General features: G+C 45.7%; 3 protein-coding genes across 3 annotated transcripts; 1 reads left to right on the forward strand and 2 right to left on the reverse strand.

Annotated features, from left to right (window-relative positions):
* Nucleotides 1-819: 819 nt before the first annotated feature.
* LOC109476841 lies at nucleotides 820-5,452 on the forward strand. Its single transcript, XM_019777859.1, has 3 exons — nucleotides 820-1,218; nucleotides 1,322-3,053; nucleotides 4,673-5,452. The coding sequence occupies exons 1-3, from the start codon at nucleotides 1,061-1,063 to the stop codon at nucleotides 5,450-5,452; spliced, it is 2,670 nt and encodes an 889-aa protein (XP_019633418.1). The 5' UTR covers nucleotides 820-1,060.
* Nucleotides 5,453-5,658: 206 nt separating this feature from the next.
* Nucleotides 5,659-7,649, reverse strand: LOC109476842 (uncharacterized protein F54H12.2-like). Its single transcript, XM_019777860.1, has one exon. The coding sequence runs from the start codon at nucleotides 7,647-7,649 to the stop codon at nucleotides 6,312-6,314; it is 1,338 nt and encodes a 445-aa protein (XP_019633419.1). The 3' UTR covers nucleotides 5,659-6,311.
* Nucleotides 7,650-10,353: 2,704 nt separating this feature from the next.
* On the reverse strand, nucleotides 10,354-12,688 carry LOC109476846. Its single transcript, XM_019777865.1, has one exon. It carries the CDS (start codon nucleotides 11,119-11,121, stop codon nucleotides 10,405-10,407), a length of 717 nt encoding a protein of 238 aa, XP_019633424.1. The 5' UTR covers nucleotides 11,122-12,688; the 3' UTR covers nucleotides 10,354-10,404.
* Between the last annotated feature and the right edge of the window lie 9,354 nt (nucleotides 12,689-22,042).

Here is a 22,042-nt window from a genome sequence, read left to right on the forward strand (position 1 = left end):
TACGCAAACCATCTCAGCTACATCAAAGACTTTAATTCATACTCAAAATCTTGGTCTTGTCAGGTTTGTTCGAGAAAGTTTACGCACCACGGGCATCTCATGGTACACCAGAGACAGTGTACGGGCTCTACGAGTTTTGTTTATCCTGGCGGAGCTTTTCAATTAACATCAAACATATTTGACAAACTTCAAGATGAAGGGGTTTCGATTCCAAGGGAACAGCGCATTTACCCCTACCGGGTGACATGGGACATTGAGTGTCTCCTGAAACCACTGGCCGAGCAAAACTCGGAAAAAATGACTTGGGAGGCGGTGCATGAGCTCTTAAGCGTCAGCGTCAGTTCCAATGTACCAGGATTCACGACCCCTAAGTGTTTTGTTTCAGACGGCGAACCCAAAGTTGTTGCTGAAGACTTCCTTGCGTACATAGAACAAATCAGTCATCATGCATACAAAACACTGCGAGAGACCTTTGGGTGGGTTTTCAACGAGATCCTAGACAAAAGACAAAAAGACATTGAGCAAATGGAACAGGAGGAGAGAAACAAACCGCCATTGGATAGGACGGATAAGGACTCAAAACTCAAGAAACATTACCTAACGAAGATGCTTGAAGAACTAGAAAAACATCTTAGACAGGTACCTGTGATTGGATTCAATTCAGGGAAATATGATGTAAATGCCATGAAGAAATTTTTTCTTCCTTCCCTTCTTGAAACTCAAACCAACCTACGAGTCATTAAAAAAGGCAACAGCTACATGTCGATTGCAACTGAAGACTTCAACTTTGTGGACTTAGTCAACTTCCTAGCCCCGGGATTTTCCTATTCACATCTTCTCAAGGCGTACGAGTGCCAGGAGATGAAGGGAGTCTTTCCGTAAGTTGTTTATGAGCAGATTCATGGTCTTTTTCATGTTCTTCATGTTGTTTAACTTTGTGCGTTGTTTCTTTCTATGCTTGTGTACCATTAACTTTGTGCGTTGTTTCTTTCTATGCTTGTGTACCACATAAACAAACTACGTGTTGCTTTCCTTTTACGTTAAATGCAGGTACGAATGGATGGATGACCTGAGTAAGTTGGAGCAGACAAGCCTTCCACCCGCCGACGCCTTCTACAGCAAGTTGCGCGGGACACACATTTCTCCAGAGGACTACGCCCACTGTCAGGCGGTCTGGGAAGAATGCGGCATGGAGACCATGAAGGATTTTCTGATATGGTGAGTGTATGTCTCGTCACGTTCTCCATGGGTTGTTCTTTCAGGTTTACAGCTTACAAACATGACCGATATATGTAATGTGTGTGTGTGTCTTTTCCTGCAGGTACAACAACAAAGATGTCCAGCCGATGTTAGAAGCGATCCAGAAGATGGTTGACTTCTACAAAGACCTGGGGCTCGACATGCTGAAGGACGGGATTAGTGTACCAGGACTCACCCTAAAATATTTGTTTAAGAACTTGGGTAGTGACACTTTTTTCACTTTGCCTGATAATGAAGAGGTATACAAATTGTTTAAAGAGAATATTGTTGGAGGGCCTAGCATAATATTTCATAGACACCATCAGAAGGGAGTAACTATGATAAGGGAACGCGAGATGGCAGGTCAGAGCAGGCTACCTAAACCTTGTCAAAAGGTGATTGGTTTTGACGCTAACGCCTTGTATCTTTATGCAGTCGGACAACAGATGCCAACAGAATATTACATTCGGCGACAGGCAGAAACCGGCTTCGTGAAAGAGTATTCCGCTTCTTCTCGTGGTCGTATGGCAAAAGCTTGGTTAGATTGGGTGGCTCACAAGTATGGTATCGCCATAAGACACAAGTTTAACAATACAGAAAAACGTATAGGGCACCGCCGAATCCCAGTGGATGGCTTCTGTTCTCAAACCGGGCAGATTTTTCAATTCCACGGGTGCTACTGGCACGGCCATGATTGCCATTTGACCGAGAAGGCGAAGTATGATTTCAGAGGTAAAACGAAATTCGAACTTCGGTTAGAAACAAAACTAACAACACAATATCTGCAGAGAGAAGGTTTTCAGGTGACTGAAATGTGGGAATGCGATTGGCAAAAATTGCAAAAAACAGACCAGGCATTGAAGGATTTTTTGGCCAGCCGCAAAACACCGACTGAATGCAAAGTAAAACTAACACAGGATGACATCCTTGATGCTATCCGTCAGGATAATTTTTTTGGTGTCGTAGAATGTGATGTATTCGTGCGTTGGGTTCTGAAGACTAATTTTGCAGAAATGTGTCCCATCTTTAAGAACGTCGACATTTCCATCGGCGACATTGGCGACCACATGAAACAGTACGCCGAAACACATGGCGTCATGTCCAGACCCAGACGTTCTCTCATTGGCAGTATGTTCGGTCAAAAGATCTTGTTGGCGACACCTCTGCTGAAATGGTATTTGGAAAAGGGGTTGGTTGTGGAACACATCTATCAAGTTCTGGAATACATCCCCAAAAGGTGTTTCGAACCTTTCGTCGAAGCAGTTAGCAATGCCAGGCGGGAAGGTGATAGAGACGACAGAAAGAAAGTCATAGCCGAGACTATGAAATTGATAGGTAATTCTGCTTATGGCAAGACGGTCACTAACAAAGAGAAACAGTTGAAAGTGGAATATTTTGGAGATGTGGTCTCTACCACGCGGGCGATTAATTCGCCTTGCTTTCGCCAACTTTGGGAAGTCACGGAAAACTTCTACGAAGTTCAGAGTTCTAAGGCAACCATCAAATTGGACTTGCCTCTCCAAATTGGATTCTTTGTCTATCAGTATGCGAAACTAAGAATGTTGCAGTTTTATTTTGACTTTATGCTTGAGTTTGTAGACGTCTCCGATTTCCAATATTGCGAAATGGATACAGACTCAGCCTACATAGCAATATCCGCAGACAGGCTGGAGGATGTTATCAAACCTCACATGCGGGAGAGGTACGAAAACGAGAAACACCTTTGGTTCCCTCGTACAGACACGCCAGAAAACGCGGCGTACGACAAGCGCACTCCCGGTCTTTTTAAGGAAGAATGGGCAGGGGATGGAATTGTTGGATTGTGTTCCAAAACGTATTACTGTTTTGGTGGGGAGGACAAAAATGACAAATTCAGTTGTAAGGGTGTTAGCAAGAGAGGTAACGACATAAATTATCAGAAATATCTTAAAGTCTTGAAAACTAAGGAAAGTGGTCAGGGTGTGAACAGGGGGTTCAGAGCGATAGCCAATCAAATGTTTACGTATACACAGATAAGGGCAGCTTTTTCGTATTTCTATCCAAAACGAAAAGTGCAAGATGACGGTGTCACGACTCTGCCCTTAGACATATGATAAGATATTGTGTAACACCCTACACGTGTGTGTAAAGTATGTATCGTATCTATGTACATAGCGGCATGATATTATGTAAATAAACACGATATTTCGTCACACGAATATTGTTTCTTGTTTCTGATCGGTATGGCTGAGTTGACTGTCAGATGTAACAGAGAGAGAGAGAGAGAGAGAGAGAGAGAGAGAGAGAGAGAGAGAAATATCATGGTATAAATGAAGGGGTCGCACTCCGTAAGTGTCATTTGTGAAGATGAATGTTCAGTTAAAGCTACCATGTCGCGTTATGTTAAGTGGGTGTAGTGGCTCAGGGAAGTCTTATTTTGTACAAAAACTGTTAACAGCAGGAACCGAATGGCTAGATCCAGGACCGTTCGAACACGTGGTGTGGTGTTATTCAGAATACCAGGAGAGCCTTATGACAGAGCTGAGCTCTAAACTGGGGTCAAAGATTCAGTTTCAAGAAGGTCTTCCTGAAAACTGGAATGACGTTACGAAGCCGGGATGTCGTAACGCTATTGTAATTGATGATCAAATGGAAGAGGTAGCAAAGGGTGATAAGGTCACAAAATTATTCACTCGGGCCAGCCGTCACAGAGGCATATCGGTTTTCTTGTTAGTGCAAAACCTATTCTACCAGGGTCTCAGAACGATCAGTCTTAACTCTAGTTATATCGTCCTGTTTAAGTCTCCCAGAGATCAGAGTATGGTTACTACACTGGCCAAGCAGATGTTCCCCGGACATAGCAAATTCCTACAAGAATGTTACGAGGACGCCGTCAATAAGAAGACTCACGGTCATTTGTTCCTTGACCTGCATCCGGAATCACCTATTGAGTTGCGTGTAAGAAGCGGTATGCTCACCCCTCAACCCTACGTGTACCTGAGGAAATAATAAAACGCCGTGTCGACCACTCTCAGCTGTCACAACGAGTCGAGATGTCACAGAGACTACACCGTCACGCAGACTGTCTTCGCGTCCTGAGCAAAGCCAACCCCAAATTGCGGAAAGCTATTCTATCGACAGCCCCAAACGATCTTCTAAAGTCGATTTGCGACTGTTCACATAACGTCCTGAAAGGAAACATCCGTCTCACACCAGGACAAAAGAAAGGACTGTCCCGACACAAGAGCACTCTACGCGCGCTCGGTGACAAGAAAATTCCACTGTCCAAGAAAAGACAGACATTAATACAAAAGGGCGGGTTCCTGTCCCTGTTGCTCAGTCCGATCATTTCGGCCATCACGTCTCTGTTTGGTGGGAAGAAATAACCAAGTGCGACATGGAGTACGGCAGAAAGATGGCCCTTGTTCCTCAAGAATTGCTTTCCACGATCCAGGCCAAACAACAGGAAGAGATGACCCCACTGGTTAAATCGGCTTTAAGTGTGGACGGTCAAATGCAAGAGGTGATGTCGCGCCAAGATTTAGGCGATGACGAGAAGGCAACCCTGTACCAACAGCTTCTTCAGCGTTATCTCACGTACAGAGACAAACGACGAGCCGAGCCAGTCAGCGTCAGGTTGGTAACGTCGAACTCCACCCCTGCTGCCACCGTCACCGCTAAGAACAATGTCGCTAAAGATGAAGGGTCCACCACCACCACCTCTCCCAGCACCGCCTCGCCTACCGGTAAAGAAGACAAGACCATATTGGCGGCTTTCCCAAAAAACATGAAAGCGCGTGCCCAACAGTTGCTCAACGTCATCAAACACAAGGGAGGGGACATTCTCGATTACAACCAACACGGAGAGCTTCTCTACGATAAGAAAGTAGTTCCCGGATCCCAGATCTCGGATCTCTTAAGAGATGTGATTCAACGGAGACAGAATTTCAACCCCATTGGATGGCGAGCCTTCAGCAGAGGGCTGGCACGCATAAACACCCCTGAAGCAGCCATAAGACACCCAACCCGACTGGCTGTGATTAAGAAACACAAGGCGCGTGCTGCTCTCGGTGACACTCTTTCAAGCGGAGAAGAGGAAGAAGACATCGTGCCGACTCCTCGACCTCCACAACGCCGTGGTCCTAAACGGATTCCCGCAAGCAAGGCAAAAGTTTTCGTCGCGAAACCTCCCTCGTCTGCCAAACAGTCCTTCACAGAAACTGCGTGGAAGTGATCACGTCGATATTACCAAATAAAGTTCACTGTGATTGAAATATAGATCAAGTCTTGTCTTACTTGTTTGTCAGTGTACGTGTGTGTGTGTGTGTGTTGAATGGTGTTCAGCACCAAGGACAGGTGTGTGTCAGTGTACGTGTGCGTGTGTGCGTGATTGATCGATTGATGGCTTGATACGTCATGAATGAAAGGCAACGCGAGATATACGTTTTCATAACATTTATTCGTTACAACCTTCTACGTCTACTACAATGATAAGTATAGTTAACTTCACGTATTCAACTGCACGTATACAACTAATGACAAACTTGTCTACCGTAGTGTGCGACAAACGTCTTCTAAGGTGCGAGCGACTTGGCTCATGATATGACTCAGGTCAACGACAGGAACACCGATATCAAAATGTTCTTCTATAAACTGAGCTACGGATACATCGTTTAATTCTAGATTCCGGCTAAACATATCGACTATACTCATTAAGGGAATACGTCTACATCTATGTAAGAGGTAGAACAGACAGTGCTGTCCACAGGTAGTCGACCATCTTGATTGAATCTGACGCTCGTTACGAATCCACGGAAGTCTAGAGTTTCTACGCAAAAACAACTCTATGGAGCGGGGGTAATCTTTTGGTGCGCGCCCATAGGAATCAAAGAATTCGCCCCGCATGGACTCGTCGAAGTAAAGAGCCAGCCAGTGCTGTCCTGGCTTTCCACTGCAGTCTGTGTTTACCACGAACGCGCTCGGGTACTCTGGTACATTTGTAGGTAGTTGGTCTGCTGCAAAGACTCCGCGAGCGATGGGGGCCGTGTTCTCGTCGCTTTCAAGCACGCTGTAGATCTGTTTTGTGTCCATGTTTAGTTGTTGTAGTCGAAGGTGACGATCCTCTGCCTGTTGATTTCCAGGAGATTATCAAACTCTGCAAAGACCAGAGCAACTACCGTCTGTTCCAGAGCCTTGGCAAAGTGAAGCTCTAGTCGGAGGTTCCCCTGCTTGATTACGTTGAAGTGATCTCCTCCCAGTCCGCACAAGTCTGGACTGAGATCGTAGCAGTAGATGGTGTACCCTTTATCAAACGCGTCTCTGGCGATCTGGTTGCCGGAATCCTGCCCCAACTTTCCGATAGGCCCGAAGAGGTTGAAGTAGGACCTGATGAAATGACCGTCTTCAAAGTTTGGCGTCAGCGCTTTGTGGGGTACCTGGCGTCCATCGATACACAGACTAATGTAATTAAGGTCGAAGTGTTGAAAATTGAACGGATTTGTCCCGTAGGACCCTTGGAAGTCGACGTTGCTCACCAGGGCGATGGCCAGTCGTTTGGGGATCTGACCCAGGAAAAGGTTGTCGTTGGACACAGTGTGGTTTCCCTGAGGGATGGTGAATGGTTTTACTTGGATTCTCTTCAGAGGGTACTTAGCACTTTCTTTGTTCAGTCGGTTTTCGATGGACAGCTGATAGGTTGATAGCAAGTTGACCTTTCGGAGGAACAGGGCGGCTCCGGTGATGACGACTTTGTACTGTTTGTTCTGCTCTGGCGACATCAGGTTGAACTGATGTTTGGATCGATGCAGCTTGATTTTCATATCTACCTTGTTGAGGAGGTAACGGTCTTGAAAAAACAAATCCACGTGTAAAGGACCGATGAGATCTACCTCTCGGCTCCCCCGGGTCATGGTGGCTCGCTTTACCAGCCCGGTGTTCACCACAGCGTTTTGGTCGGTTGGGAAAGGGTCTACCATGTGAAGGCGCCCAGGGGTGTCTTGGTAGAAGAGGGCAGAGGTCAGCTGTGTCTGTTTTGCGTCTTCTCCGTAGTTCAACAGGTTTTCGAAGTAGGCTCGATAGGGATAGGTATTTGTGGAGTCCGTTACGATCTTATTTCCCAGGGAGACGTCAATTTGCTGAAACAGCGAGTGGAGCCATAGGTTGGTCGGTCCTACTCTTTCTCCATCGGGCAGGTCGTCTCCATTAGCGCAGACAATCTTGGCTCCCACGTACAGCTGAGTTTGACTCAGGTCCGTGTACTCTTCTCCGGCTCCAGGAATGTCGAATTCTATCGGGGACATCTCGGTAAGCGTTGAGATAGGGTGATGCTCTACCCATCTACCATCGAGAATGGTTGTCTGTGTATCCGGAATGTCAAATAGTTCGAGTTCTGACTTTGTACAAGAACACGATTTAGGATGTACGCGATCCATGTCTTCCTCTAGTCGAAGATGTCGGGAGAGGTACGTCTGCCGCGCCCGGTGGCTTTCGCGAAACTGGCCACCTTTCGTTGGTTTTTCCTTTTTAAAGTTTGTTTGCCTTTAGTCGTCCCAGCTGTCACCCTCCTCGCGCTCTGTCGCGGTTGCGGCAACTTTATACCTGGTCTTGCTCTTTTTTGCTGAGGGCCAGACATCAATCGTTGCCCCAACTCACCAGCCCTGCGTTTAGCAGCGAGTTTAACCCCTTGTCCGTTAAAGACGTCTTGAGCTAAATCTATACCACTCCTTAAAGCCTGTTTTCCCACAGCTTTAGCCCCTCGCTTCAGAAGAGGTACAGCCGATCTGAATAGTCCACGAAAGATTCCTCCTAACCCATATCCACGCTGTATAGAACGACCACGATACACCATCATCTTAGGAGAAGTAGGACGACCGTCTCTGTCTGAAATGAAGTGTCACGATCAGTCGCCCTCGTTCAAATGGGACAGGTTGACCAAAGTGATCTGTTATATTGATTTCGATCGTCTCAAAGCGCCTCCTGGCCAGTGGTAGGTACTGAGGCACGTGAATGACGTGGTCCACCACAGCATCATCTTCTCCCTGTACTTTAACGATACGTAACAGTGGGACTTTCACCCCTCCCACTAGCCGGGCGTGAATCAGGTCGCAGTACACGTACAGCGACTCGAGCCCGGCGTTCAAATCTGGTTGATGTGGAGCCTGTATCCAGCTGCCGGATATGTAGGATTTTGTCTTCCACCCTAATCTTTCTGCCAACGACCCAGTCAAGTAGGTCTTGGTGGTCGGGATGTTGGCCACCAAGGGCGGAAGAAACATGGTCACTCTTTTCGCGATGGCGTTATAGGCAAACATGTCGTGCTGCTTGAAGAGGTCGGCATATCGCACGGCCGCCGCTTCGTTCAGGACCTTCACTAGTTGTGAAATGTTCTTGTAGTATCCGCTGGGGACCGTGATGACCTCGTACTCTCTCCCTCCTCCTTCGATCGTTTCGTCTGCCACAAAATACAAAAGCGTATTGTCACCTTCCCTAACATTCATCCAGCTATGGGGATATTGGATTTCGGATAGGGACACCTCCCAGTCTCCCTTCAGCTCGATGGGGTGTGATAATTTGGTTCTGTAGGTAGATAACGTGTTGTCTGGGTAAACATCCATACTCCCATCACTCGGGAGTGTGACATAAAACGACGCAGCCATATTGAGACACTGTCCTGTAATGTCCGACGCCTGGGGGAGTGCCCGTATTTATCATATTTGTAGCATATCCTCTTCGCGCACCCAACTGTTGAACTTGCTAGGATACCCTTTCCACTTGACCAAGTATTCCGTCTTCTTTCCGCGTCGTCTCTTGTCAAGGACGACTTCCACTTGATAGATGTCGCCGTCTTTCTTTGCAACTTTTTGCAGTTCTTCTTCATAAAACGTCCCCTTCAGCTCCTCTCCTTGATAATCTTTCACACGGTACACGGGAGGATGCCGAGGGATTCTTTTCCAAATGGTAAACAGCTCGTCGGTCCAGTTTGGTGTGTAACCTTTTTCAAGGCGCATCTTGGACTTGCTGAGTCTCACCCAGTCTCCAATTTCAAATCTAAAAGTGTGTGCTGGCTTTCTCACCTCGCGGGGGCGCGGTGTGCCACGGTCTCCGTACAGGGTATACCACACAACATTTTCGTTCTTCCTATTAACATCAACCGGCGCCCTTTTGATACTCCTGTGATGTGAGTGATTGTAGGCCCACACCAAATCGTCGACGACGTCAATGTACCTATTAGTGTTTGCCGCCGTGAAATATTTCCACATCTTCGTTTTCAGCGTGCGATTGAACCTTTCTACGACGCTGGCCTTGGTTTCCACGTTGAAGGTTGTAAAGAATTCGATCCCTTCTTTTTTCAGCAATGTCTGAAAGTGTCGGTTGAGAAACTCGGTTCCCTGATCTGTTTGCAAGCATCTTGGTTTCCGTCCGTCCTTGGCTAGGATGGTTTGAAAGGCTTCCACCAGAGTGGTGCCCTTCTTGTCTTTGATTGGCACGACCCAGGCGTATTTGGAGAATATGTCTATACAGGTAAGGAGATAGCGATATCCGTCGTTGTGTCGGGAGAGAGATGACATGTCCACTAAGTCGGCCTGGAATTGATCATTTATACCGCCTACTATCACTCTAGCTCTTTCAAACCGACGCCTGATGGGTTTGTGTAAGGTGTATGGGTCTTGAGACCGAAGCCACTCTCCTACTTGCTTTCTGCTGATTCCGAACTTGCTACCGACGGCTCGGTGGAGCCGTCCCACTCCACTATACCCTGCAGGGTGTCTAGGGTCGTAGTAAACCCCGTGGAGGACGTCGTGCCATGCTTCATCTTTGTTGGTGGGTTCGGTCTCTCTGCTCCGTCCTGCGTTCCTGGTCCCCCTCCTCCTCCGACGATTTTTGGAAACCATCCCAGACCGCGGAGGAAAATAAACATTCGCCCTCCTATGCACATGAACGCACAATGAATGCGTTCCACCAACCCCCAAGCGATTTCACCGAAGTTAAAGACGTTAGGAAGACAAGACATGGGTGCTGCTTCTTCTAACTCTTTCACTGTAAGACTGAGCTGACAACTTACTAGTCTCGGTATTTATACCGGCTATCTACTTATCTATCTAAACCACTCTTAAGAGACCACACACACACAGATATCACGTCTTTGCCTGCGTTCGGACCACAGGAAGCTTTATTCAGGACAACACATCACAGACCAGCAATGTCGCTCAGCAGCTTGTCGGTAAGGACCGCTGTGTTCTCTGCCACAGCTTCAAGTACCGCATCAATCTTCTGACTGTGCTCCTGCAGCTCCTTCCACTGTTCTGCAGATAGGTTGAGCCCTTTCTTGCCCGGTAGTAGATTGTTGGCGTCTTCTGGGCTTCGTCGATAAAATTCTCTGATTGCCACCACCGCTGACCCTTTGAAGACCTCCACGATGGCGTATGTCAGGTTTCCCAGGTGAAAGCGGCGAGGTGAGAACACGGTCGTGTCGTAGGGCATGGCGGCGAAGGTACAAGCCAGCAGAGCTGACGAAACCCCGGACATGTTGCGCTTAAGAGTCCTCCATTGTTCGGGGGTTAGAACCACCCCCTTCTTGCCACCCTTCCATACGTCCTCCTGGTCTGGCCGTGGTCTGTAGAAATCACGGAGAGACAGCGTTGCTTTTCCTTTGTAATGTCCAGCAGTAGCGAAGACGTTTTGCCCCAAGGGGAATCTGATTTCCGCTCCGTCGTTACCACTGCTGATGTGCATCTTCGGTGTCGGGGACGGTACGGGGTCGGCAGGCAAACTTGCGGTCGAATACAGCGATGCGCCCGCAGACGGTTCGTCGCGTGGCGGTGGTGTCTGCGTTGTTGCGTCGGTGTACAAATGGCCCTGGTATATCGGCTGGTTCAGCCAATTGCTGACATCTGTAGCAGCCATCGTTCGCCGAAGAGTTGTCCTGTACTTGGTAGTCCGAAACGCAGAGAAGTCGCAAGTGAAGAGGGACAAAGTTCGTCTGGCTTTATACAGAAATCTTCTTACGCCTTGACCAATCAGCAGGCAGCTTTGTTGACATGTCCAAACACGTTCTCGATCTTGTTCACCTTCACGATACAATAACACGCGCACCACATAGACCAGAATGTGGAGCGCCACAGCACTATATCTGAAGAAGGTCACACGTCACAGCCCACGATGTTGTTCAGCAGCTTGTCGGTCAGGAAGTCTGTCTTCTCTGTCACTGCTTCAAGTACCGTATCTATCTTCTGGCTGTTCTCCTCCAGTGCATACCACTGTGCGGCAGATAACTTAAGGCATCTCTTTCCCGGTAGAAGGTCGTCAAAATCATCGTTTGGTGGCCCGCGTCGGAATTCTGGCCGTCGCTGGAAATATTCTCGCATTGTCACAACGATCTCCCCTCTTGATATCTGTACGATGGCGTAGGTCAGGTTTCCCAGGTTAAACCGGCGAGGTGAGAACAGAGTCGGGTCGTCAGGCATAGCAGCAGCCGTATAGGCCTGTAGAGCCGCCGACACACCCGACATGTTAAGTTTCAGAGTCCGCCATTGTTCAGGGGTTAGAAACACCCCAGTCCTAGTATCGCCCTTCAATTTCCGGTTAGGCCGCAGAAAAGTTCTGTGAAAATGACGCAAACTTACTTCCACTTTTTTTCGAAAATGCCCAGCTGTAGCGTAGACGTTTCCCCCCAAGGGGAATCTGATTTCTGTCCCGTTTTTGTTACTGTTGCTATGAATTTTCGGAGTCTGCACGGGATCTGTAGCAGCCATCGCTCAGCAAGAGTTGTCGTCGGGTCCTTGCCAGTCGGAAGCGTTGAGAGGGCGCAAGTGAACAAGACCAAAGTTCGTCTGTCTTTATACAGAAATCTTCTTACACCATGACCAATCAGCAAGCAGATGTTCACAGACACGTTCTAGATCCTGTTCATAGTCACGATACAATAACGCAAACAGGCGCAGTCCACATACGACAGATAAGGTTCACAACAGCCACGAATATCGACGGTTCTGCAGCGTCAATCATCCCACTCCACCCTCCGCGTCGTAACAGCCACCTCCCCGCTATGGCGCACATCAACTCGGCTAACTCTGAGCATATCGCGTTTTCTTGGTTCGTTTGTGACCCGTGTAACTTAATATTGACATCCAGAGCAAAAATCATGGCGATGATGACACGCCCCCAGCTCAATCCATCCTCGTTAAGCACGTTTTCTAGCAGGGCTCTCAGTCGTGAAGCCCCGTTTGTTGTTGTTGTTGTAGAGACAAAACAGCAGAGGAGATCAGCCCACTCTTTCCTCTCCGTCACATCGTTTGACACTTGCACAACCTTACGGTATATGGCTCTATTTTCAAGTCGCCCGTTTCTAGGAAACACGTTGGGAGCTCTGTGGTGGAGCAGGTGACGAAATATGTCTTCCGTTTGGGTTTTCAACACCTCCATACTGACACAGCGATACATACACAACCTACCCTTAAGTAACGATGCCGCCCGACACGACCTCCCGCGGCGTCTGGTATGCCACATTGACCTTCACGTGACCTCTACACCTCCGAGGGACCACACCTAGTCTGCGCCACTGTACTCCGCCACATAACAGGTGGAGGAGCGCCGCAAATAATACCTATCCTGTCCATAACATACTACTAACCTATGATTTAGAGCCTGAAACGCGTTATACAGGCGAATTTTAACAAAGTCGCTATTTCTTTTGGAAATGGTCGGAAAAAATTTTCTTGCATTCCTAACGTCCCTCTGAGGTGTTAGAAGTGCAAGAAAAATACTCCCGACCTTTTAAAAAGATTTCCGCACATTATACGTATAAAAAAAATTTGGTCGGTTTTTTTCGTGCAAAACCTATGATTTAGAGCCTGAAACGCGTTATACAGGCGAATTTTAACAAAGTCGCTATTTCTTTTGGAAATGGTCGGAAAAAATTTTCTTGCATTCCTAACGTCCCTCTGAGGTGTTAGAAGTGCAAGAAAAATACTCCCGACCTTTTAAAAAGATTTCCGCACATTATACGTATAAAAAAAATTTGGTCGGTTTTTTCGTGCAAAACCTATGATTTAGAGCCTGAAACGCATTATACAGGCGAATTTTAACAAAGTCGCTATTTCTTTTGGAAATGGTCGGAAAAAATTTTCTTGCATTCCTAACGTCCCTCTGAGGTGTTAGAAGTGCAAGAAAAATACTCCGACCTTTTAAAAAAATTTCCGCACATTATACGTATAAAAAAAATTTGGTCGGTTTTTTTCGTGCAAAACCTATGATTTAGAGCCTGAAACGCGTTATACAGGCGAATTTTAACAAAGTCGCTATTTCTTTTGGAAATGGTCGGAAAAAATTTTCTTGCATTCTTAACGTCCCTCTGAGGTGTTAGAAGTGCAAGAAAAATACTCCCGACCTTTTAAAAAAATTTCCGCACATTATACGTATAAAAAAAATTTGGCGGTTTTTTTCGTGCAAAACCTATGATTTAGAGCCTGAAACGCGTTATACAGGCGAATTTTAACAAAGTCGCTATTTCTTTTGGAAATGGTCGGAAAAAATTTTCTTGCATTCCTAACGTCCCTCTGAGGAGTTAGAAGTGCAAGAAAAATACTCCCGACCTTTTAAAAAAATTTCCGCACATTATACGTATAAAAAAAATTTGGTCGGTTTTTTTTCGTGCAAAACCTATGATTTAGAGCCTGAAACGTCGTTATACAGGCGAATTTTAACAAACGTACGGCTATTTCTTTTGGGGAAATGGGTCGGAAAAAATTTTCTTGCACTCCTAACGTCCCTCTGAGGTGTTAGAAGTGCAAGAAAAATACTCCCGACCTTTTAAAAAAATTTCCGCACATTATACGTATAAAAAAAATTTGGTCGTTTTTTTTCGTGCAAAACCTATGATTTAGATCCTGAAACGCGTTATACAGGCGAATTTTAACAAAGTCGCTATTTCTTTTGGAAATGGTCGGAAAAAATTTTCTTGCATTCCTAACGTCCCTCTGAGGTGTTAGAAGTGCAAGAAAAATACTCCCGACCTTTTAAAAAAATTTCCGCACATTATACGTATAAAAAAAATTTGGTCGGTTTTTTTCGTGCAAAACCTATGATTTAGAGCCTGAAACGCGTTATACAGGCGAATTTTAACAAAGTCGCTATTTCTTTTGGAAATGGTCGGAAAAATTTTTCTTGCATTCCTAACGTCCCTCTGAGGTGTTAGAAGTGCAAGAAAAATACTCCCGACCTTTTAAAAAAATTTCCGCACATTATACGTATAAAAAAATTTGGTCGGTTTTTTTCGTGCAAAACCTATGATTTAGAGCCTGAAACGCGTTATACAGGCGAATTTTAACAAAGTCGCTATTTCTTTTGGAAATGGTCGGAAAAATTTTCTTGCATTCCTAACGTCCCTCTGAGGTGTTAGAAGTGCAAGAAAAATACTCCCGACCTTTTAAAAAATTTCCGCACATTATACGTATAAAAAAAATTTGGTCGGTTTTTTTCGTGCAAAACCTATGATTTAGAGCCTGAAACGCGTTATACAGGCGAATTTTAACAAAGTCGCTATTTCTTTTGGAAATGGTCGGAAAAAATTTTCTTGCATTCCTAACGTCCCTCTGAGGTGTTAGAAGTGCAAGAAAAATACTCCCGACCTTTTAAAAAAATTTCCGCACATTATACGTATAAAAAAAATTTGGTCGGTTTTTTTCGTGCAAAACCTATGATTTAGAGCCTGAAACGCGTTATACAGGCGAATTTTAACAAAGTCGCTATTTCTTTTGGAAATGGTCGGAAAAAATTTTCTTGCATTCCTAACGTCCCTCTGAGGTGCTAGAAGTGCAAGAAAAATACTCCCGACCTTTTAAAAAAGCCTGAGGCTATTGGCAGGATCGTCCTGTCAACAGCAGGAAGTACTGCACTGCTGACAGGATCGTCCTGTCAATAGCAAAAAATACTGCACTGCTGACAGGATCGTCCTGTCAATAACAAGAAATACTGCACTGCTGACAGGATCGTCCTGTCAATAGCAAAAAATACTGCACTGCTGACAGGACGATCCTGTCAATAACAGGAAATACTGCACTGCTGACAGGATCGTCCTGTCAGTAGTGCCATTTTTGGCACTATTGACAGGATTTTTTAAATCTTCCATTTTGGGCTCTATTGACATAATTTCTTCTTTGTTTTCATTTTTTTAACCAGTCAAAAGGCATATGCTACTGTACTGCAGATTAGACGTATCACGATGGCGGCTATCATCACGTCAACAGTTATCAATACAGAGTACTCCAGCAGATACATGTCAAAACTAGACATGCTCAAAATATAAATACAATCAAATTTCATGCATAAGCTGTCTGAAATACGAAGGAAGTTATGTTTACATAAGATGAAGACAATAAAAAAGACAAAAGAAGTTTGATCTCTATCCTTTATTTATTCTTTCAACAACTTTGAATTCAACAAACGTTAATGTTAAAAATCAGATGGAACAAATCCAGGAGAGTACCGCTGGTGTGGCCGGTTCAGCTAGCCGGCGCGCTAACAACAACAGCCCCCTGGCGCGCGTATCCAGCTGGCCACCGAATTTTACCGGCCCCACTGGGCCCCACAGTACCGGCAAAGGCACGCTGCAGGGCCTGGCAAGCTGGTTAGTGTTACTGGGGGGCGGGTTGTTGTGTTACTGTTAGCACGTCTGACGGTTAACCCTAGGTGCCAGAGTCCGGCATTTACTAGTATTTGGCGATAGATTTTGGGTCGGAGAAACCGTATTTGTCCGCTACCATCATATTTCCTTTATTTCGGCCAATTTCTACTATTTTTCCAGCGATCCGCGGTGCCTGGTAGAGGCTAATCGGGGCGACAGGCACGCACTGCCGCCGCATTGCTTACGGGAGGCCAGGCGCACGCGCTACCGATCGGGGGATCGATGTATGCAGTCACGACGATCTGCAGGGGCCGCAGCACAGGATCGTAAAAAAATGAAGTTTTTCTACGGAGCGGTTTCTGAGAAAAGCCGTGTAAATGAATTCCAGATGTAGCAGTGACCGGTTACACAAGGCGTAGCCTGATTGGTCAAGACGATATGGTCTGAACTGACAGTAGCGTCCCCTATTTCTTTCCGTCTTGATCGTCCCAGCGATTAGCCACGCCAGTTACTCGTCTCCAACGAATTTTCCAACGAATTAAAAAAAAGTTTTTCCTCTTCTTTTCGTACTTATCGTAAAAATGGCCTGATAGCATACATAATAACACCTACATAAGACCTACACGAACCAGCGCCCACCCCCAAAATTTCCAGTATGAAATAAAAATACCAACATTTTATCGATCCTGTCAATAGTAGAATGATTTGCACTGCTGACAGGAAAAATCCTGTCAGCAGTGCAGTATTTCCTGTTATTGACAGGATCGTCCTGTCAGCAATGCAGTATTCTTTGCTATTGACAGGATCGTCCTGTCAGCAGTGCAGTGTTTTCTGCTATTGACAGGACAATCCTGTCATCAGTAGCACCCCGGCAGAACGTACTGCGCCTGCGCAAAACCCGTTTTTCGTCGGATATTTGGTTACTTTTGCATGAGAATTTTGCCTTTTGCAGAAGATATCTTATCCTACACAACATTTGAATACTACAGACGGGCTGTTAACCTTATATGCGCTAATACAACCTTATATGAGACGTTCTGCCGAAGTGCTATGCACAAAACATTACGGATTTTGCGCAGGCGCAGTACGTTCTGCCGGGATGCTGTCATCAGTGCAGTACTTTCTGCTGTTGACAGGACGATCCTGTCAATAGCCACAGGCTTCAGTGTTTGGTAGGGCCTGAGGCTATTGACAGGATCACCCTGTCAACAGCAGAAAGTACTGCACTGCTGACAGGACGATCCTGTCAATAATAGGAAATACTGCACTGCTGACAGGACGATCCTGTCAATAATAGGAAATACTGCACTGCTGACAGGATCGTCCTGTCAATAGCAGAAAATACTGCACTGCTGACAGGATCGTCCTGTCAATAGCAGAAAATACTGCACTGCTGACAGGATCGTCCTGTCAATAGCAGAAAATACTGCACTGCTGACAGGACGATCCTGTCAATAACAGGAAATACTGCACTGCTGACAGGATCGTCCTGTCAGTAGTGCCATTTTTGGCACTATTGACAGGATTTTTTAAATCTTCCATTTTGGGCTCTATTGACATGATTTCTTCTTTGTTTTCATTTTTTTAACCAGTCAGAAGGCATAATATTATGCTACTGTACTGCAGATTAGGTGTTTCACGATGGCGGCTATCATCACGTTAACAGTTATCAATACAGAGTACTCCAGCAGACACATGTCAAAACTGGACATGCTCAAAATATAGATACAATCGAATTTAATGCATAAGCTGTCTCAAATACGAAGGCAGTTATGTTTACATAAGATGAAGACAATGAAAAAGACAAAAAGAAGTTTGATCACTATCCTTTATTTATTCTTTCAACAACTTCGAATTCAACAAACGTTAATGTTAGAAATCAAATGGAACAAATCCAGGAAAGTACCGCTGGTGTGGCCGGTTCAGCTAGCCGGCGCGCTTACAACAACAACCTGTTGCATTCCAAAACGTGTTATTCCAAATCATGTTTTGGAATGGGCCACGTTCTGGAATGCAACAGGCATTCCACACGTTGTATTCCAAATCATGGCGCAGCTGGACCACGATTTGGAATGTTCCAAAACGTGAACGGCCACGCTGTCAATCACGAATGATTGACAGGAGTGGTGATTAATTATTCATACCGAAGTTTCCATATTTGGTCTGTTGTTTTTGCGAGACTTCAAAAAAATTGAGACTGACTTTAATAGACTTCGGAGTTGCCAGTCGGGATTAACAGAGATTAACAGTGCCAGGGGGCTATCTTCTTCGTGTTTTTGTTTAGTTTAATTTTAATTTTTGCTGTTCGTATACAAATACTGTGTTCAAAATCGTGCCCTGTTTACTTGTCTGAACATGTCGTCGGGCTTAGAGCGCCGACGGTGTTAGCACGTTTAATTCAGCTGTGTGGGGAAAAGGACGTCCACGAACAATCAGTACTATGATATCCTTGGTATGATGTTCCATTTACTGGCAATCATGTTAGTTTCCTAGTTAACCTGGCCTGAGTTTACTCCTTGGTCGGATGCTCGCGGATCTGTTTCTCATGATTTTCCCGCTTAAAGAATCACGTGATACTTGTTGAGCCACAGAAGAGAGAACGGAATTTATAGTTAAATTTTTTTGTATCAAAGTGCAGTTTGTAAATATTTAGCATTACTTTGTGTCATTAAATTATGCAAACAAGCTTGTAATATACTAATAATTCAGTTAGAAATGTGGTCTCCACGGCCCAGCTAGTATATATGGGGATATTGGGTTACTAGCTCGGCCGCGGCAAAGCCTATATCGCCACGTTATGGAATATTCCGAAACATGATTAGGACATGTTTCGGAATATTCCATTTCGTGCCCTTTATCTAGTCACGACATGGAATATTCCGAAACATGCTCCAGACATGTTTCGGAATATTCCATTTCGTGTCCTTTCTCTAGGCACGTTATAGAATATTCCGAAAAATGTTTCAGACAAAGATACGAAATGCAATATTCCAAAACGTGCTCCATACATGTGGGCTTGGGATAGGACTTTGTGTGGAGTTGCTGCTGCTTTGTTTAAAAATGACAAACTTTGAGATTGTGACAAAGATGGGTCGCCACAGTTGCGTGTGAGCTTTACCATGCTTCGGCCGTGCAGTGGCGGTCCTGAATGCGGGTATAATTGACGGGCGTGCCATGACTAACACTGAAGAGGCTTAGAAGGTCAAAACATACAGAGGCAGACAGCATGGGCAATGCTTATATCCAAAAGCTACCAATTTGAAACATAGGGAACCATTTATTTCGAGAAGTGACACAGGTATTCTAAAACACTCGTGGGGCATTTTGACACTCCCATTTCTGCATTAAACTTGACACGTCTCAGACTGTAACAATATAATATGGAACACTGAGTGTTAAAAAACATTTCCAGACACGTTTCATTTAGCCACGCCCACAGAAGTACGAGGCTCCGCCCCCAGACACGTGATTACGAAATATTATGTTTTGGAATGGATCACCTTTTGGAATGCAACAGGCATTCCACTGCGTGTTATTCCAAATCATGTTTTGGAATGGACCACGTTTTGGAATGCAGGTGCATTCCACTTCATTTTATTCCAAATCATGATTTGGAATGGATCACGTTTTGGAATGCAACAGCCCCCTGGCGCGCGTATCCAGCTGGCCACCGAATTTTACCGGCCCCACTGGGCCCCACAGTACCGGCAAAGGCACGCTGCAGGGCCTGGCACGCTGGTTAGTGTTACTGGGGGCGGGTTGTTGTGTTACTGTTAGCACGCCTGACGGTTAACCCTGGGTGCCAAATCAGACCTCCTTGTTTCAACAACTTCAACAAATCAAATGGAAAAAGGTAAACAACATATAACTATAAAATGTGTAATAGTAATACATTGTAGCTCACAAATGCTACGCAGGGAATACCGTACTGTTGTGTTGCCCGCCTACTCGGCTGATCGGGGACCCCAGGGCCTGGGGGACCCCTTCACTCATAAGTCAGCTATCACCGAGGGGTCGCCGAGGCAAATTTCCGTCTCGTAAACGGTCGTCGCCTTTCCGAACGGTCGTCGCCTTTTTTCAGAACGGTCGTCGCCTTTCGGAGCGGTCGTCGCCATTTCCGATCGACCGAACTTCAGTTCCGAATATCCGCGACATGTTCGGGACTTCCCCGAGTTCTTTGAATGTGTGAAATCACACTTCCTGAAGATAACATCGCGACCGAAGACGGGCCAGAACTTGGCTAGGTGGATTGAAGTTGCGTGGGTGCTAGTACATGTATTATAATTATAAGTTCCGGGGGTTGAATTATCTAGGTAAGAACTAGGTTAGTGTTTGAGAAATTCTCGATTGGAACGGGAAGGGTTTGGGTAACTCTGAACTCGAATGTCTCTGGGTATTTATTTTTCTTGTATGTGAACATGTCCTCTCCCTTTTTTCTTTGTTTCCTTTTGAAATGCGAATAAACATTATTTGAACTAGAACGTTTGTAGGTTTTTATACATTGCTGAATTTGAAACGGGGGCGAGAAATACTCCACATGCATTTTTGGAACAGCCCATTGTGCGAGCATGTAATTTATGAATGCTGCAGGATGGTCTGACTCAGAAACATTCATTCGGAAGCACCATCACACATGCAGGCATTTACTCTGACCAAGGACATTATGTCCTGACTGACTGACTCACAACTCCAGCACAGCCGGGTTTTATTTTGTTGTCTCAGTGCTTGCCCAGCATAGCAGGCCATTTCACACTTGTCACCAGCATGGCATTGATGTGCTACCCAGTGAATGTGTCGTATTTACATACAGTGCAGTGGTGAATGTGTCAAGTATTAACATTCAGCAAGGTAACAAAACATAGACATTTCGGGATGAAAATAGCTTTACAAGTTTGTCAAAACTCCTGTCAAAGTAAGACATTGTCCCCCTTCTAAAACAACAGGTCCTTTATTAATCCTACATGAATTTAACATAAACGAAAGGAATACATACCACAGGGATTGAGAAATATAGCACAGGGACGGAATCTATGTTTGTTTTTGGTTGAAGCAAATGTCTCTGGTTGAAGATTCATTTGTCATTTGTATAAACGGCATTATATGAACCCTTCTTCAGTTTGTTGGCGAAGGGAAACAAGAATAGGCTGGAGAAGATCCAGGCCTAGGATCGTATGCTGATCTTATAAAATCAGCAGTTGAGGAGACAAGTTACTTTTCTGGCCCGCCTACGGTCGCCATGTTATGGACTGAGTGCGATTCACACATTCCAAGAACTCCGGGAAGTCCCGAACATGCCGCGGATATTCGGAACTGAAGTTCGGTCGCTAGGAAATGGCGACGACCGCTCCGAAAGGCGACGACCGTTCTGACAAAAGGCGACGACCGTTCGGAAAGGCGACGACCGTTTACGAGACGGAAATTTGCGTCGCCGAGGGGTTAAAGTCCCCTTATGGACCAAGCAACACACATGTCTATACTTATAACTGAAGGAAGTTAATTTGCTGGAATTTGTCTATAGCACGGCTGAAGTGAGCCTGGATGGTGTTTATACGATGGCTGTTCTTGATTGCAGGGTAAGGTTTCGAGTAGACCTTGTCCGCCATCTTTTCACCCCGACGCGCTGTCTCGTACCCGCCGGTGGACCGCTGTGTCATTCCCGCGGCGCCGGCCGTATTGGCTTACTGTCGCCCCGACTAGCCTCTACCAGGCACCGCGGATCGCTGGAAAAATAGTAGAAATTGGCCGAAATAAAGGGAATATATAGTACCAAGGGAGTTAGCCGGCCAGAGAAGCTCCAATTGGCGACCTTGGTATATATTACCTTTATTTCGGCCAATTTCTACTATTTTTCCAGCGATCCGCGGTGCCTGGTAGAGGCTAGTCGGGGCGACAGGCACCACTGCCGCCGCATTGCTTACGGGAGGCCAGGCGCGCGCTACCGAGCGGGGGATCAATGTATGCACGACGATCTGCAGGGGCCGCAGCGCAGGATCGTAAAAAATGGCCTAATAGCATACATAATAACAGCTACATAAGACCTACACGAACCAGCGCCCACCCCAAAATTTCCAGTATGAAATAAAAATACCAAAATTTTATCGATCCTGTCAATAGAAGAATAATTTGCACTGCTGACAGGATTTTTCCTGTCAGCAGTGCAGTATTTCCTGTTATTGACAGGATCGTCCTGTCAGCAATGCATTA

This window comes from Branchiostoma belcheri, unplaced genomic scaffold, assembly GCF_001625305.1.
Source record: "Branchiostoma belcheri isolate BF01 breed outbred unplaced genomic scaffold, Haploidv18h27 scaffold394, whole genome shotgun sequence".
Classification (NCBI taxonomy): domain Eukaryota; kingdom Metazoa; phylum Chordata; class Leptocardii; order Amphioxiformes; family Branchiostomatidae; genus Branchiostoma; species Branchiostoma belcheri.

Bases quoted from the DNA above. Each gene is read 5' to 3' on its own strand.
- LOC109476841 (XM_019777859.1), top strand. From the start codon at position 1,061: ATGGATGACCTGAGTAAGTTGGAGCAGACAAGCCTTCCACCCGCCGAC. The intron at 1,219-1,321 runs GTGAGTGTATGT...CTTTTCCTGCAG, and splicing joins ATGAAGGATTTTCTGATATG to GTACAACAACAAAGATGTCC. The intron at 3,054-4,672 runs GTTGGATTGTGT...TCCACGATCCAG, and splicing joins AATGGGCAGGGGATGGAATT to GCCAAACAACAGGAAGAGAT.
- LOC109476842 (XM_019777860.1), bottom strand. From the start codon at position 7,649: ATGGATCGCGTACATCCTAAATCGTGTTCTTGTACAAAGTCAGAACTC.
- LOC109476846 (XM_019777865.1), bottom strand. From the start codon at position 11,121: ATGGCTGCTACAGATGTCAGCAATTGGCTGAACCAGCCGATATACCAG.